This window comes from Saccopteryx leptura, chromosome 5 (genome assembly GCF_036850995.1).
Source record: "Saccopteryx leptura isolate mSacLep1 chromosome 5, mSacLep1_pri_phased_curated, whole genome shotgun sequence".
NCBI classification, from domain to species: domain Eukaryota; kingdom Metazoa; phylum Chordata; class Mammalia; order Chiroptera; family Emballonuridae; genus Saccopteryx; species Saccopteryx leptura.
Genome location: NC_089507.1, coordinates 37,303,638 through 37,321,478, shown reverse-complemented (window position 1 = coordinate 37,321,478; position 17,841 = coordinate 37,303,638). Strand labels below are relative to the sequence as shown.

Genomic DNA, 17,841 nt, shown 5'->3' with positions numbered 1-17,841 from the left:
GCAGACTTGCTCTATAGGACCAAAAAGGAACATGGAACTATAAAATTAGCTTAATAAATGCTATATTCATAAAATAGATTATCAATTAAAGAGACAAAATTGTACTTCCTCAAATGTGCTATAAATATTCATCCAATATAGGCCACCCTTCTGCCAAAGCAGCATTTCTCAAAATGTCAGCTGGAGATTCCTGGGGTTCCTACGACCCTTCTAAGAATCTGCAAGGTCATCGTTACTTTTATAAAAATACAAAGATGTCACTTGCCATTGTCACCCTCATTCTCTTATAGGTGTACAATGAAGTTTGCTCAAGGCTACATGACATGTAAACTCACAATAGTTTTAGTGCAGAAACATAAAGGAGAGTCCAGTTTCCTATTAAGCCACACACAGTAAAGAGTTTCCATAGTTTAAAATAATGCTATTGTTGACACTAAATGTTTTTTGTTCTGGAAAAATAGCTATTTTTAAGAAAATGTTTTCTTAATCTTCATCTGTAATGAGTATGAGTATTTTTAAAAATAGTATTTAAAATAATATTTTAATTTATCAGTTAATATCCAATAGAAAAAATAGATATAACATGCATACACAAAAGCTCTTTGGGATCTGCAGTAATTGTTAAGAGCGAAGGAGTCTGTGACCAGAAAGTTCCAAAGCCACTGTGTGAAACCAGACTGCTAACAAAAGTAACGCAAAGACACAGCAGGCCTTGGAGGGAATGCAGACAGCTCTAGATGTAAGCTGCTTTTCTCTCAAACCCAAAATCAGGATAGTTAAGGAATAAACAAGATTTTCAAGTTCATATAATTTGTAGTAGTACTAGATAAGTAGTAAGACTTGACAATCTTTTAGGAGACACTCTAATTCCTTCTAAAACGCAGCTTACACATTTTGAAATCTAGATAAACAGCGAAACCCAAATCCAACTTTAGAGTAGAGATGACTTGTCTGTGGTCCAGACTAGTTGGGCTGCATCTCAGGAAAGCAAAGAGAATCTTTGAGGTAGCAAAATTCTACTCCTCAGCTAGATTTCAGTTGTTCCCAAGATATACAGAACCATAGTCACATAAGCCTTAATATTAATGTAACAAGAAATGAGTTTAAACTGAATTTGCCTTCTGTCCATAAACTCCATTATTGAAAACTGAAGATAAAAAGTCACTGAAGTATATTAACATTTAAAAGCCTAAATTAAAAAAGTCTATCATAAAATGTAATATTGGTTGAACATAGTTTAGGTTGAATATAGTTTGTTTATGATCATTATTTTTTAAAACAAATAAAATAAGCCATACACAAATAAATACTGAATAATTCCACTTATATGAAGTACCCAGAATAGGGAAGTTCATAGAGAAAAAAACGTCTAGAGGCCACCAGGGACAGACGTAAGCAGGAAGGGGTGCTTGTTTAATAAGTACAAAGTTTTATGTTATAGATAATAAAAAAGTTTTAGGTGCAAATGCTAGTGAAAATTACATAACATTGTGAATGTACTTAATGTCACTGAATTGTAACATTTATGAAATGTTAAAAACATAAATACCATGTTATATATATATATTTTACCACAATAAAAAAAAAAACATCAATTCTTCCAATTTCATAATTTTTCTTCTAGTGAACAACTATTTCAAAACTAATTTATTCAGTAAACATAGACTTCTACACAAATAAGGCAAATAAATATCTCAGTTAACTGGATTTTTTTAAAAAAAATCTGATTCCTGTGTAACTTCCCTACACACACACACACACACACACACACACACACACACACACACACACACGAGCATACACGCCTGCATGCCCATGCATACACTTCAACTTCAAGGAAATACTTGGGGTAGAAAAGCCTGTAAGACAATTTATTGGGGTGAATACACATAACCCAATCATATAGCCTTCTTGACACAGGTAATGATTCACTTCAACATAGTTAATAGGCTTTCAATCAAAACTGCCTGAGTTAGAATTCTGGTTCTCCTACTTTCTAGCTCTAACTTAAACTCTTTGAGTTGAATTTCCTCATCTGTAAAATTATGATAGCATCTACTTTGATGCTGTCAAGAATAAAATTGTTAATACAAATGTATTTAGAAGAATGTCTTCAATGGTAAGCATTCAATAAATTATTTTTTACTATTACTCAGTGAAAGCATGAAACCACACTAAAGTAAATATCCTTTAAATGAATGTTGTCTATCACACCTTATCATTGCTAAGGAGTAACTATCTACTTATGCTATGAGCCAATTATAGAGTTGACTACAAATTTTATCCTCTAAAACAGGGCATTTGAGTGAATAATAATTAGGATAAAAATTATAAAGTAGGGATGTTATACACAAATCTGGATGTATAATCACCCTATTCATTAAAAAACTGGTAGCACACCAAATATTGAGTTCTATATATATCATTACTTACTTGTCCCATCATCTAAAAAAAAAATACACCATAGTTTTAAAAACTTATGCATTTAAAACTAATGTTAACAAAGGAAAAATTAAAATATATTTAAATTAATTCTCAAAAGTTTTTTTTCTTTTTGTATTTCTCAACAAAGCACAAAGAAAACCTAAGGTCTCTCCTAGAAAAAGAGTTTACTTATTAAGGCAATACTTACAAAAAGACCCCTGAGTCACAGCTTTCTTTCATTGGCTGCTTATGATTCTTAAGGTGATATAAATTACAACAAACTCAATAGACATACTACAATCATGTAGTCCTTTGCTAAATGATAAGTTAAAATGTGGCTTTTGGCCCTGGCCAGTTTGCCTCAGTGGTAGAGCATCGGCCTAGCATGTGGAAGTCCCGAGTTCAATTCCTGGCCAGGGCACACAGGAGAAGCGCCTATCTGCTTCTCCACCCTTCCCCTCTTCTTTCTCTCTATCTCTCTCTTCCCCTCCCACAGCCAAGGCTCCATTAAAGCAAAGTTGGCTCTGAGCACTGAGGATAGCTCCATGACCTCTGCCTCAGGCACTAGAATGGCTCCAGTTGCAATGGAGTAATGCCCCAGATGGGCAGAGCATTGCCAGGTGGATCCTGGTTGGGCACATGCAGGAGTCTCTCTCTTTGCCTCCCTGCTTCTCACTTAAGAAAAATACAAAAAATAAAATAAATAAAATGTCTAGTATGTTTCTATGTAGCCACAGTGTTTTTTAAAGCCAGTATTCTGATTGGTAAGTGCCTGGGTGACAGTACCAACTGTCAATCTGAAAATCCCCCAGTGTTACAAGAATACTACAGGGAAGGACATTTTCAGACCCTTTATTTGCCTTGTATATACTCTGAACATAACTGGCACCTTAAAACAAAGACAATCTCTTGTAAATATGAACTGAGTGAGTGGTCATGGCTCTTAGGTATAAACTGACATATATTACAACCTAAAAAGCTATTACACAAAAAATTCTGATTAGGACTAATAGCTAATTTTTATCATTGACTACAAATATTTGCCCTAGAAAAAAAGTAATTACTATCTCAATCAATCTTGTTAGTTTCACTAAAATTGGTTAAGGGGGAGAAATATTAGAAACCATTTGGGAATAAAATAAAGGCTACTGGATAAAAGGCTGACAGGCCTGACCAAGTGGTGGCGCAGTGGATAGAGCATCGGACTCGGATGCTGAAAACCCAAGTTCGAGACCTCGAGGTCGCCAGCTTGAGCACGGGCTCATCTGGTTTAAGCAAAAGCTCACCAGCTTGAGCCTAAGGTCATTGGCTCAAGCAAGGGGTTACTCGGTCTGCTGAAAGCCCGCAGTCAAGGCACATATGAGAAAGCAATCAATGAACAACTAAGGTGCGCAATGCACAACAAAAAACCAATGATTGATGCTTCTTATCTCTTCGTTTCTGTCTGTCTGTCCCTGTCTATCCCTCTCTCTGACTCACTCTGTCTCTGTAAAAAAAATAAAAAAATAAAAGGCTGACAGTATAAAATTTGAGGATTATTTGTAATTTTTTTCTATTGGCACTATTTCGTTTTTAATACATTATCAAAAGTGGCTAAAAATACAATAAAATTTACATTAATTTTCTGTCTCATTTAAAAGTAAATACCAGGTACCTGGCAACCAGAAGTAGTCTCCTAAAAGGAAACCAGTATACAAATAAACAAGACGACCAGTCTGAGATTTTTATATCAAAAATCTCTTCACAGAATATATAAATATATTTATATATATATATATTTTTTACCTATTCCAATTCTAGAAGTATTTTTTAAAGTTTTCTCGAAACAATTTAACATAGTTTATAATTCAATATGATCTTATACAATTAGCAACTTTAGTTTGGGGAATACAATCAGATTTTTGGATCATAAGTATAGTATCTGTACATTTTTTTTCTATTTTAGAATACTGTCTCTGCTATGCTGAAATAGCAAGACATATACATATTTATTTCAGTATGAATTTACTGAAAACATAATTTCCTATGTATTACTTTTAATGCAACACAATCAATAAAGATATTATCTTCTGATACATATATTTAATAGTTAAATTGAAAAGAAAAAAAAAACAGTCATAGGTTATTTTTTTCAAAAGCAAATGTCTTATGTACTATTTACCTGGCGGTGGAATCAGAGGTGGAGCAGTGCTGACAGTTGGAGGGGGTGGAAGAAATGGAGGAGGTGGAAGGTGGGTGGGAGGAGCTCCCGGAGGGAAAAACGGAGGTGGTTTGCTAAAATTGTTGTCTACTTCAGTAGCAGATCTTTCAGAAAGAACCTAAAATTAGAGCACAGCTAATTAAAGAAAGATGAATAAATGTTCTTACTTATGATTAAACTCATTAAATTAATTTCACAAAAATATACTAGTATTCCAATCTTGCTTAGTGAGAAAGAAGAGATGTACCAGAATATTAAAAGTGGTATTTTTACATGGTAGAATTATCAGTGGTTTTATTTTTTTCTTTAGACTTTTCCCATATTTCCCTCTTTTTGTCCAATAAAGCCATATACAGTATTATGTTTATAACAAGGGGAGGAAATCTCATTAAAAACAACTTAAAGGTTATACATTCTAAATGGAATAGCTTTCATAATAAAAGGGTGATTGACTCCACATTTTAAATCTCTTTGTAGCCCCTAACACATAGCATAGCACTATGAATATATATCAAATAAATGCAATTGAAACATGCATATAATTTTTCAGCTAAAAAAATAATTTTAAAAGTATTAAACCTGTATGTTGCTGTTTTCATTTGCCCGTCGTCTTCCTTCAACTCGGCTGATGGTTATAGTCTGACCAATAACATCAATTGCCCCAGGTAATCTCCTGTAACATAAAAATTGAATCCACTTTCACCTAATAAGAAGTTTAAAAAAATAATACATATATCAGGTGAGAAATAAACCTAAAACCCTTTGCGAGATACTTTAAAATAAAATCAGATTAGAATACACACTGGAATTATCTCACTGAATTAGATATCCCTACTTTGCATTGTGATAAATACTCAATCTTATTAATAAGCTTGGACCAACCCATCCAATAATGATCATGTTTAAGTATTTTATAGGTTTTCTTCTAAATTTACTATTTTTAATACTATATCCAACTGAATTTATACTTCTGGAATTAAATCAGGTAACAAATGTTAAACAATTGAAAATAAAATAATTTGGCCACCATAATTATAATACATAGCACAGTCTATTACAAAAACTTAGAAATGCTCTAAAAGAGACCTGAAAAGAAATAATATTCATTTTGATACACAGAGGATACTTTCCTGCAAATTCAACAGGAAAATCTAAAGTTAAATCTTTTTAAGAAATGTAGAAAAACATTTAGTATAGTAAGGACTTTATTAAAGTATGTATGTTTAGTGAGATACAGAAATGACCTGTAGGAATAGACAATAAAAAGTAAATGCAAATTAGATAAATTTGTCTTGAATACATTTCAGTTATGAACAATTCTAATTTAAAATTTTATGCCTGACCAGACGGTGGCGCAGTTGATAGAGCGTCAGACTGGGATGCCGAGGACCCAGGTTTGAGACCCCGAGATCGCCAGCTTGCTGGATTTTCTCCATCTTTTTAAATGTACTATCATCAAGAACTACTAGTCTCAAGCAAGGGTTTAACTCGGTCTGCTGAAGGCCCGCGGTCAAGGCACATATGAGAAAGCAATCAATGAACAAATAAGCTGTTGCAATGCACAATGAAAAACTAATAATTGATGCTTCTCATCTCTCCATTCCTGTCTGTCTGTCCCTGTCTATCCCTCTCTTTGACTCTCTGTCTCTGTAAAAAACAAAACAAAACAACAACCTTTATAAAAGTAAACAACTAAAGTACCATTAATCCTTCCACAGTCATCCAAGTAAGGTTTCTAACATGACTAAACACAGCAGCTACCATTTGTTGAATGCATATATATTTTACCTAAACCTTACAATAACACTTAACCTAAAAAACTACCATGTAATTGTTAGAAATTATAAAGCTAGGGCCCCGAGTGATATCACTGACCTCAGTAACAATTACATGGCAAAACTAACTTTCAAGCCTGCGTCTGATTCCAAAGCTTACAGATTCCTTCGAGTCATGCTGCCTTCCAGCAGGATAACTGGTCTTTGAGAAATACAAGACTTCTGGAAAATCAAGGAATGGGACAAGTTTGTCTCAAGCCAAGCTTGAAAAATCCCATAATTTTATGATCACAAAAACAATGGCATTTGAAATGTCTTTACACAATTAATTCCTACTTACCATTTGGCCCCATTTTAAGACTTCTGTACTCTATACATTTAATACAATTTTTTAAAAAGTTCAAGCCTTTCTGATTTTATGCCTGAGTCATTGACTTCCTAGGCTGCCTCATGATCTCAAAGACCAACAGCGATATTACTTAACCTTCAATATAAAAAAATCCAAATACAATACCTTTAACATAAATATTGCTCCAATTTATTCTCCAAAACTTATAATTATAAAACTATGACCACTATAAACTTCACATCAAAGCACATGCCACTAGCCCTCCGATGTATGCACACATTTCAGATTCCAACAGATAAAAAGGTTTGTGTCTGAGGCCAGGATTTCCCTCACCATTTACTGTCACATAGACTTCACTGTAAAAATCTTCATTTCTATTTCCTTTTCCATTCTTCTCTATTCTTAATTGCTGGATTTTCTCCATCTTTTTAAATGTACTACCATAAAGAATTACTAGTCTCACAAATTTGTTTGGATTTGAAATTTGGATTACAAATTCTCCAAATTGTTAAAAGTGGCAACAATTAAAGCTGCATACAATACTATAATTTTTGTGCTGGAGGGAATATTCCTATAACCTTTCACCATGGATTTCTAAGAACTTCTGCTTCCAAAAACTCTTCAGCATATGGGAATGCTTATTTCTTAAAGTTTATCTTAAATATGATCAGAGAAGTCTAATTATTTTTTTCAATGTTAAATGGATTCTTTAATTACTAAAGATTCAAAATGGCAAATACTGTGCTTCTAAAAACATAAAAATGAGAAATTATCCTTAAGAAATCCATATCTCTAGAAGGAGTCCAGAAATTTTCAACTCCTTACATTTCCATAAAAATAACACCTCCTTGATCAGGCATTTTTACCATACAAGTTAATTTAACTTAATCAGAATTGTGATGGTTAGCATTTTGTTTAGAAACATCTTATGACAAATACATAAGTTTATATAGTACTAAAGTAACAAAAAAGCACATATTAACACAGAGGAATAATGGAATTCAACGTTTTCTGATGCCACATTACAGAAAAGAATATTGATTTCCACATTGCACAAGTTTAGTTAGGTTTAAAATTTTGTTCATTAAGACAGAAAGCTAATACAGTTATCAAGATTCTTTTCCCTGGCCTGGATGGCTCAGTTGGTTAGAGCAGCATCCAGAAGTGCAGAGGTTGCAGGTTCAATCCCCAGTCAAGACACATAAGGGAACAGAGTGATGTTCCTGTCTTTTTCTCCTTCTCTCCCTAAATCAGTAAAATTCTCTTCCCTACACTGGATTCAATCATGGAGTAAAAAGCTGAAAGACACAAACTAATCACAGTGATATCTACAGTTTCATTAATCTACAGTGTAATACAGGCAGTGAATGTTCATAAGAGCCTCTACCTTTCCTCTTGGCACAAATGAATATGAAAACGTATGATATTATAATTAAATTAAAATGTCATGCCTTGGCCAGATAGTTTGGTTGGTTGAAGCATAGTCCCGAAGCACAGAGGTTGCTGGTTCGATCCCTGGTCAGGGCACATATAGGAGGAGCAGCTTGATGTTCCTGTCTCTGTCTCTCCCTTCCTCTCTCATTAAAATCAATAAATAATTTTTTAAATGTCCATACTGATGATTCTGATGTTCCTGAAAGGTATGAGGGCTGCTTACAGAGATATAACAGAAAATTTTTAAAGTGACAAAATCAGAGCCAAGGGAAGAGAAAAACAAAAGGTTAGTTATTAATCTTTTGTTATAAATTTATCTCTGAGCTTATTTTTTAACAGCCAAAATAAAGGACATTAATTAATAACAAAAATTTTTAATGTGTAAAAACAAAGCATTATCTCTGAAGACTGCTTTTCCTGGTAATAACAACAGCTGGTAAATACTGTTGTTTATTTATTTTTATTTATTTGAGAGGAGGGGAGATAGACTCCTGCATGGACAAGGCGACCCCCATCTGAGGCTACTGTTCTGCCCATGGGGGAAGCCGTGCTTGCCACCGAGCTATTGCTTAACACCTGAGGCGGAGACTCCACAGAGCCATCCTCAGTGGCCGGGGCCAACACACTCTAATAGGAGAAGCTACCATTTGCTTCTCCTCCCCTTCTCCTCTAGCTATGGCTGTAGGAGGGGGAGCAAGAGAGAGAAAGATAAAGGGGAGGAGGAGGTAAAGAGAAGCAGATAGTAGCTTCTCCTGTGGGCCCTGACCGGGGATTGAACTCGGGACTTCCACACACCAGTTTGACGTTCTACCACTGAGCCAACTGGCCAGAGCCACAGCTGGTATTTATTGAGCTTCTACTATGTGATAGAAAAGTACTGCTCTAAGTACTTTATATACACAGGCACCCCTTGACTTACAATGGTGTTATATTATAATAAACCCATCATAACTTGAAAATATCGTTAAACTGAAATGTTTTTAATGCACCTAACCTACCGAACATTGTATCAAAGCTTAGCTTAGCCTACCTTATGTGTGTTCAGAACACCTACATTTGCCTACAGTTGGGCAAAATCATCTCACTGCTGCTGCCCAGCATAATGAGAGAGTATGTTGCCACATACCACTAACCCAGGAAGACATTAAAGACGAAAATTCAAAATTCAAAGTATAGTTTCCACTAATTATATATCCCTTTCACACTATCATAAAGTCAAAAAATCATGAAGCTAAACCATTACTAAGTTGGAGACCATCTGTATTTACTCCTCATAATAACCCTATGAGGAAGCAACTATTTCCTATTTTATAGATGAAAATAAAGAGCAAAAATTTTTACCCAAGTCCACCTTAAGAGCAAGTATGATAGAGTACAGTTTTTCAACTTTTTAGACCATAAAACACAGTTCTTTAAGAAATACTTGGCACAGGCCCTGGCCGGTTGGCTCAGTGGTAGAGCGTCGGCCTGGTGTGCGGAAGTCCCGGGTTCGATTCCTGGCCCGGGCACACAGGAGAGGCGCCCATCTGCTTCTCCACCCCTCCCCCTCTCCTTCCTCTCTGTCTCTCTCTTCTCCCCCCCCCCCCCCCCCCCCGCAGCCAAGGCTCCATTGCAGCAAAAGATGGCCAGGGCGCTGGGGATGGCTCCTTGGCCTCTGCCCCAGGCGCTAGAGTGGCTCTGGTTGCAACAGAGCAATGCCCCGGATGGGCAGAGCATCGCCCCCTGGTGAGCATGCCGGGTGGATCCCTGTCGGGCGCATGCGGGAGTCTGTCTGACTGCCTCCCCGTTTCCAGCTTCAGAAAAATACAAAAAAAAAAAAAGAGAAATACTTGGCACAGCAATCTAATACATACATATTGTATAAATAACTTAATTTCATGAAACAATACTTACTATAAAAAAGTAATATTAAAATAAAATATAATTTTATAAATATTTAAGTATAACAGAAAAAGAAAAATAAACAATACAAAACCAAGAAATATTTGGTGGTCAAAACCACCAAACTGACTTCACATCCCACTAATGGATTACAATCTAATGCTTTGAAAACACTAAAATAGGAGAAAAGTCTCCAATATTATTACTACAATAAAACAGGGCTGTTTCTCAAAATATTCCTTGATACTGGGTGAAGCATAACAATAATGCACAATGCAATAAAAGTAATTTATTTAATAACAGGAAGCAAATAATGTGGTCTGAGTATACAGCCCTCTTAACAACTGTTAGGCTAGATCTAAGAATGTAATTATATTTTAGAGCAAGAGTTTTTTTGTTGTGCTGGGTTTTTTTAGACTTTTTTACTTATTGATCTTTAGAGAGAGGAGAGGAGGGAGAGGGAAAGGGAGGAGAGGGAAAGAGAGAGAGAAAGAGGGGAGAGGAACTGGAAGCATCAACTTGTAGCAGTTGCTTCCCGTAGTGCCTCGACCAGGCAAGCCCAGAGTTTCAAACCAGGGACCTCAGTGTTCCAGTCGACACTTTATTCACTGTGCCACCACAGGTCAGGCTAGAGCAAGAGTCTTAACTAGAGTACATGTGATACAGAAAAATCACGAGGTCCCTGAACCTAAATATACACATGTGTATGCATGTACTTTTCAGGCAAGAGTCCACAGTTTGCAGAAAATTTCTAAAGGGGTTACTATTTTAAAGACAGTTCAGAACCACTATTCTAAAAAAATGAATCACATATTCTTCCAGAAATCTATACTATTGTTGTTTTCTCATATCAGGGCTTCTATTAAGAACTGGACACAGATATTCTAGGGTATATTCTCTAGGAGGAAAAAAACCCTAGAATGTAGCTATTTCATACACCTAAATTAAAGACAGATGTCGGTATAAATACGTAACTCAGACATCTAAATAGATGGCTATAACGATTCTGCACCGAAAACTGGTAAAACATTTTTAAAGCTCCTAGAAAAAAGATGAACTTTGAAAAACGTAGTATAGATTTAGACACATAGGATGAGAAGGGAAGGAATTTTAGATGGAGGGAAGAATGTAAGCAGAGAAAGGATGTGCGAATATTATGTGTAGGATTCCAATTTGGCAATAGATTATCAATCTGTTTGCAACAGAAAAAAGTACAATCCACCTTTGATAGTGGTTACCAACAAAAAGACTTTCAAAGAGACAAAGAATATAAATTAAATGAGAATTATATACAGGAAAGGGATCCGAGAGGCTGTGAAATACTATAAAAATGTCAGTTCTTGTTATAGCTAAATAATTTTATTTTATAATCCAAGATGCTCAATTAACATTTGAATTTAATCTTTATGCCAGCCCAGAATCTAGTCTCTAAATCAGTGGTTCCCAAATTTGCCTGCATACTGTAATCCACTAGGGAGATTTTAGGAATACCAGTGCCCGGGGACACTCCAGACGATTTAAACTGGGAGTCTCTTTTGGGCCTCGGCATCATTCAATTTTGAAGCTCACCCGCTAATTCCAATATTAGTCAAAGTTGAAGACTACATACCCAAGAAAAAAACATATATTTGCTCTCTTCTAGGAAAACTTAAAGTACTTGATAAAAATCAATGTTTAACTCCCTTACTAAATATATATTAATATAAAATCATACCATCAAAGTCTGATAATGAAGGTAAGAATGTCATTCATCACATACACATATTTTTATATTGATTTTTAGTTTTATGGACTGACAGTACTGCTTCTGTATTTTTTTTAACTTTCAAAAGCACAAGAATAATTTACTCTATAGTGTATACCTAGTTTATAAGAAAACTTAGTATGTCCCATTTTTTACATGAAGATCTATTCATCACAACTCCTGTCTAGAAAAGTAATGTATGACCAAAATTAAAATCACAGAATTTAAAACATATAATTGATTTTCTATCAGTGCTTTGTTTAAAAAGGCTGAGAAAGCCTATGACGAGTGCAGAGATCCAAAAGAAGCTAACCCTGATTGGGTGCTCTCCAATAGGTGCTTTCACAGGCTTAGAAATTATTTAATTCACAGTAGGTTGCAAGTAAGGTGTAAGTCCAATTAGTTTTATTTTCACAGAAAATGGAAAGATGCTCTTTTGTGTAGTGAAGTGCCAGGATCAGGATTTAGGCTCAGGTAAGACCAACTCCTAAACCTTTCTCTTATTCAGCAAGAAGTATTTTCTAAGTTAATTTGGGGCCTGACTTTACTTTTAAGCTATAATAAAAACAAATAAAAACTCCCAAGTACCTAACGGTGAAAGATGATAAAATTTGACTTACTGAAATACATAAATGTGTTCACTGGACAGTCAAATGTACTCACTTTTTTGCAGAGCTTGGAATAAAGTATTGCCTGTCATATTTAATTTCATTTTTAAATGTATCATTGGTAGGAAAAGATATTCTACAGCAAATTTATTTTAAAGATTTTATTTACTGGTTTTAAAGGGAGAGACAGAGAGAGAAAGGGCGAGGGAGGAGAGGGAAGCATCACCTTGTAGTAGTTGCTTCCCGTATGTGCCCTGACCAGGAAAGCCCAGGATTTCGAGCCAGCAACCTCAGTATTCCAGGTCGATCGATGCTTTATCCACTGAGCCACCACAGGTCAGGCAGTCAGGCAACAGTGATTTTTTTTAATAAAGGTTTTCAGTGTGGTGATTGCCAAGGGGAGGGATGAAGGAGGGTATGGGGGCAATAAATGGTGATGGACAAACACTTGACTGTGGGGGGCAGTGAACACACAATAAATATGGTAAACAGCAATGTGTGATAGTATTGACCACCTGAAACCAGCATCACCCCAATAACATTTAATTAAAAAATAAATTAATAAACAAAGGCCTTCATGTGTCTAATCACATAAATCTTACAAGCTACACAATACAGAAACATGTACAGTCCTCAATCAAATGCCATGAAGGTACAGGCACATCTTTTTGGTACATTATTTCATCAAGACATAGTAGTAAGTAGTGCAAGAACAAATGAAAAGTTCTCTTTTAGATGCAATGTTCATTCAACATCTAGTTTTATTACTATAAGTTTTATGTTTGTTTATTTTAAGAAAGCAAGCAGGTTTAAATATTTTAGTGGTTCTACACTGAAAAACAATTTTACTACTCCTCTTTCAAGAGCCTGAATCAGTTAAAAAGCAGACATTGATAAACAAGTTTAAAAAAACAACATAGAATCTACAACTAATTACCTAAGAGAAACAGAATTAAATATTATAAAATGGAAACAAAAGAGAAATAAACTGAACATTAGTTTAAGCATAGTAATCATCGACATTACCAATTTCAATTTTCTTACTTCATTAAAATTAGTGCAATCTTCTTAGTGACTATAAGTTACAAAACTGAACTTATAACACAAACCTGCACCAATAAAATGCCATTGTATGTACACAGTTAGCTCAAAAAGCACTATTAAATAAACTTTGAGAACAGTTTTAAATAACTTAAGAGGCACAAGTATAAGTTTGCATCTCAAACAAATACAGTAACTTAAGAAAAGGATCTCAACCACTGTTTAATTGCTCTTTACAGAGACTTAAGTAATACTTCAAAGGAATACTTCCCTTCCCCCTCCCATCTCTAAAAATTAATCAATTAAAAAAAAAAAAAGCCAAAAGGGAACCCTCCTGCACTGCTGGTGGGAATGCAGACTGGTGCAGCCACTGTGGAAAACAGTATGGAGATTCCTCAAGAAATTAAAAATCGAACTGCCTTTTGACCCAGCTATCCCACTGTTAGGAATATACCCCAAGAACACCATAGCACTGTCTGAAAAGAAGAAATGCACCCCCATGTTTATGGCAGCATTGTTCACAATAGCAAGGATCTGGAAACAGCCCAAGTGTCCATCAGAGGACGAGTGGATTAAAAAGCTTTGGTATATATATACTATGGAGTACTACTCAGCCATAAGAAATGACGACATAGGATCTTTTACAACAACATGGATGGGCCTTGATAACATTATACTGAGTGAAAGAAGTAAATCAGAAAAAACTAAGAACTATGTTTCCATACATAGGTGGGACATAAAGATGAGACTCAGAGACATGAACAACAGTGTTGGGGTTACAGGGTGGGGGGAGGAGAGGGAGGGGGTTGGGGGAGGGGAGGGGCACCAAGATCATGGCTTTTCAGCATTTGCCATATTCCCCCCTTAATCTATAGACAGACAGCAAATATTTACTTATGGTGTTTCCACTATAAAGACTGCTGTCTTAGGGACAAATGCTGATAAACTATTTCAGCAGCTCCTCCTTCTTCAAAGACTTATATATCAACATAGAGCTCCATGTTTCATAGCACATACTCAAGCTCACTCCATGTGCCCTGGAGCTTTAGCACAAGGGAATGCCCCCCCCCTTTTTTTTTAGTATTTTTTCTTTTATTTATTTATTTTTTGTATTTTTCTGAGGATGGGGATGGGGAGGCAGTCAGACAGACTCCTGCATGCGCCTGACTGGGATCCACCTGGCATGCCTACCAGGGGGGAATGCTCTGCCCATCTGGGGTGTTGCTCTGTTACAACCGGAGCCATTCTAGCGACTGGGGCGGAGGCCATGGGGCCATCCTTAGTGCCCAGGGTGGCATTGCTCCAGTGGAGCCTTGGCTGCGGGAGAGGAAGAGAGAGACAGAGAGGAAGGAGAGGGGAGGGGTGGAGAGGTAGATGGGCGCTTCTCCTGTGTGCTCTGGCCAGGAATCGAACCCGGGAATCCTGCACACCAGGCCAATGACTCCGACGGGTCTACCATATCATGCTTTTTACTTAAAAAAAAATAATAATTTACATTTCTTTTGAATGCTGATGAACAGGAGACACCAAATCTTTTTCGCCTGCAAACTACTACCTTCTTTATTAATTCTAGCTAATAACACTGTTCTTTTTTCCAAATAGCTCCAGATATATGGAAAAGATTTATATAGGCGGATGGGAATCCTCAAACCCCTCAGAGAGATCTTCTGAGAATGGCTTTTAAGATACCTAGAGGCAGAAAAAGCCCAATAGAGATCAGGGGAACTACCAGCTTTTAGGATACACCCTTAAAGGCTCCAACGTCCCAAAGGGGTCTCATAGGATGCCATCTGGGTCCTGCTTCAATAGTGGAAAGGAAGGTCATTGAGCTAAAGCCTGCCAGGCTTACACGCCTCTGCTGTGAGGAAACAGGGACACTGGAAGGTGGGCTTCCCCCTCGCTCCTCTAAGGGAGGGTTCAGTCTCTTCCAATCCTGCTCCAGCCACCTATGACCTAACCTTGCCCAGAAAGCTGGGGTTTGCCACTGAGGCTGAAGGTGCCCAGGGCCGTCGGCCCCATCTACGACACTGTGGACGAGCCTAGGGTATTTCTTCCAAGAAGCAGGTAAACTGATCTCATTCGCACAAGGGCCACTTAACTATGTTTTGCCTGAATAGTCAGGTTTTTTATTCTTCCCTCAAAGATCTCTGTTGTGGGGGTTGATAGTCCTATTTTCTGCTGCTTTGCTTAATATATAGTTTCCTTTATCCCTCCTACCTCAATGTCCCACTCATATTTCAGGCTGGGACCTACTCCTAATTTAGAGCTCTCTTTCCTCCTTTTGCCAACTTGTATTATGAATTTACCTTTGCCACCCAGCTTAGTGTATCCCAAGGTTCTCTTTACCAGGCCACAGTCACAGAGCTCCAGGGAAAAGCAACCTGGTCTCATCTCTCCAGGCAGAGGAGAACAGAAGCTCCATATCCACGCATGCTGCAAATGGCTTTTTCCAGTCTACCTGAATCATTACCAGCTAGACGCAGCGGTCATTGGGACTTGGACATGAGCTGCAAAGTATAGAAAGGTGACAACAATTCCAGTGCCATGCGGACTTTTCCTGTGGGGAACTTTCCTGGACTCCTGCTCCCTGTGACAGCTCCTAACAGACTGAACTGTGGTTGGGTTGCATTTTTCAGGGATCTGGCATGGTGATGGGGCCAACTTGGACTTGGTGAACATGTTAAGGACACTACTCTTTTATGGATTCTTGCTGTATTGGCCAAGAGTTTGCTTAAAGGCTTTTAATCACTGTAAAAAAAAATAGAGGACTGGATGAAGAATATGGGGCACATATACACCATGGTATACTATTCAGCTAGGAAAAATGATGATATCGGATCACTTACAGCAGAATGGTGGAGTCTTGGTAGCATTGTGCGGGGTGAAATAAGTGAATCAGAAAAAAACAGGAACTGCAGGATTCCATACATTGGTGGGACATAAAAGCGGGACTAAGAGGCATGGACGGGAGTGTGGTGGTTACGGGGGGTGGGGGGAGGGAAGGAGGGAGAGGGGGAGGGGGAGGGGTAGGGGTACAGAGAGAACTGGATGGAGGGTGGTGGAGGACGATCTCTCTTCGGGTGATGGGTATGCAACAGAACTAAATGACAAGATAACCTGGAAATGTTTTCTTTGAATGTATGTACCCTGATTTATTGATGTCACCCCATTAAAATAAAAATTTATTAAAAAAAAAAAGATATGTAAATTATATGAAAATTTATACTGCATGGTTTTATCAGATTGGCAAAGACTTCAAAGACTGTCATCAGAGTTTGGAATTATGAGCACCCTTAAATACTCTAAAAGAAATAAAACTAGAAAAACTAAAAAAACAAAAAAAAACAAAAACAAACAAACAAACAAAAAAAAGCCCCTGGCTGGACAGTTCAGTTGGTTGGAGTGTCATCCTGCAGTGCAGAGGATGCCAGGTGGACTCTGGTTGGGGCACATACAGGAGCAGCTGCATGTTCCTGTCTTTCTCTCCCTGCCTCTCTCAAAAGAAAAAAAAAATCATACTACCTACATTCCTTGAAACTAATCACAAAATCTGGTTTCCAAAGCATCTGTTTTGGTGATGGGGGGGGGGGGGCAGGGGGAGGTTTACATAGCATAAACACTAAAATGTATCATTTTCAGATATGAGAACTAATATTTTCCCTGTAAACTAGTCATCTCTTTTCAAGAAATAAATTATTGTATCAAAAACAACTATTTTAAATAAAAAATCCTAAGTCAAATGACTGATAAAGAAGAAATTCCTGATGTTAAAATAATATTAGCAAAAAATCCCACAAAACCACAAAGTTTAAAATTACATTAAAAATAATGGATTTTTAAAGTAATTCTATATCTTGGCTAATGCAAGTCAACTTTCCTAAACTGGAGATATGAAATGAAGACAATGTAGGACTCTAGCCATGACTTTGCCTCTCAATTAGCCACGAATTTTGGCCAAATTCCCTAATTTCTCAGATTTCATTTTTCATGTAAATCAGGGACTAGCCAGAAAATAAAGAATTTCAGGATAAAAAGAGCCTTCCAGATAACACAGGCCAGCCCTATCATTTTACAAATGTGGCAATAAAGGCCTAGAGATTTTAGGGAACTGTCCTAAAATCATACAGGTGCAAAACCAAACCTAATCAATATACCATGAAACAGCTGCAAATTTAACACATTGTTGACTGCTCACGAGTTAACCTGTGTTTGCACTTGCATTAGCTATTTCAAGTTTTGAAACTCAGGGTAATAAGGATTATTGTATTTGTGACTGTTCACTCTGAGGGTTGAAGTTCAATGAACAGCACCCCGTTCTATATTCTCATGCGGGCTCCTTTTCTTCCCACTCCTCCAGGCGTGAGAACGCAAACTCCAAGACAACA

The 17,841-nt window shown here is 36.8% G+C and overlaps 1 protein-coding gene across 8 annotated transcripts in view; it reads right to left on the bottom strand.

Annotated features, from left to right (window-relative positions):
• FIP1L1 (factor interacting with PAPOLA and CPSF1) overlaps nt 1-17,841 on the bottom strand; it is an 84,693-nt gene that overhangs the window by 25,670 nt on the left and 41,182 nt on the right. For all 8 annotated transcript variants that reach the window (XM_066387198.1, XM_066387199.1, XM_066387201.1 and 5 more), the window contains 2 exons: nt 5,204-5,297; nt 4,586-4,742 (listed from right to left, as the gene is read on the bottom strand). In XM_066387198.1, coding sequence (XP_066243295.1) covers nt 4,586-4,742; nt 5,204-5,297 — 251 coding nt within the window. The remainder of the gene's footprint in view (nt 1-4,585; nt 4,743-5,203; nt 5,298-17,841) is intronic.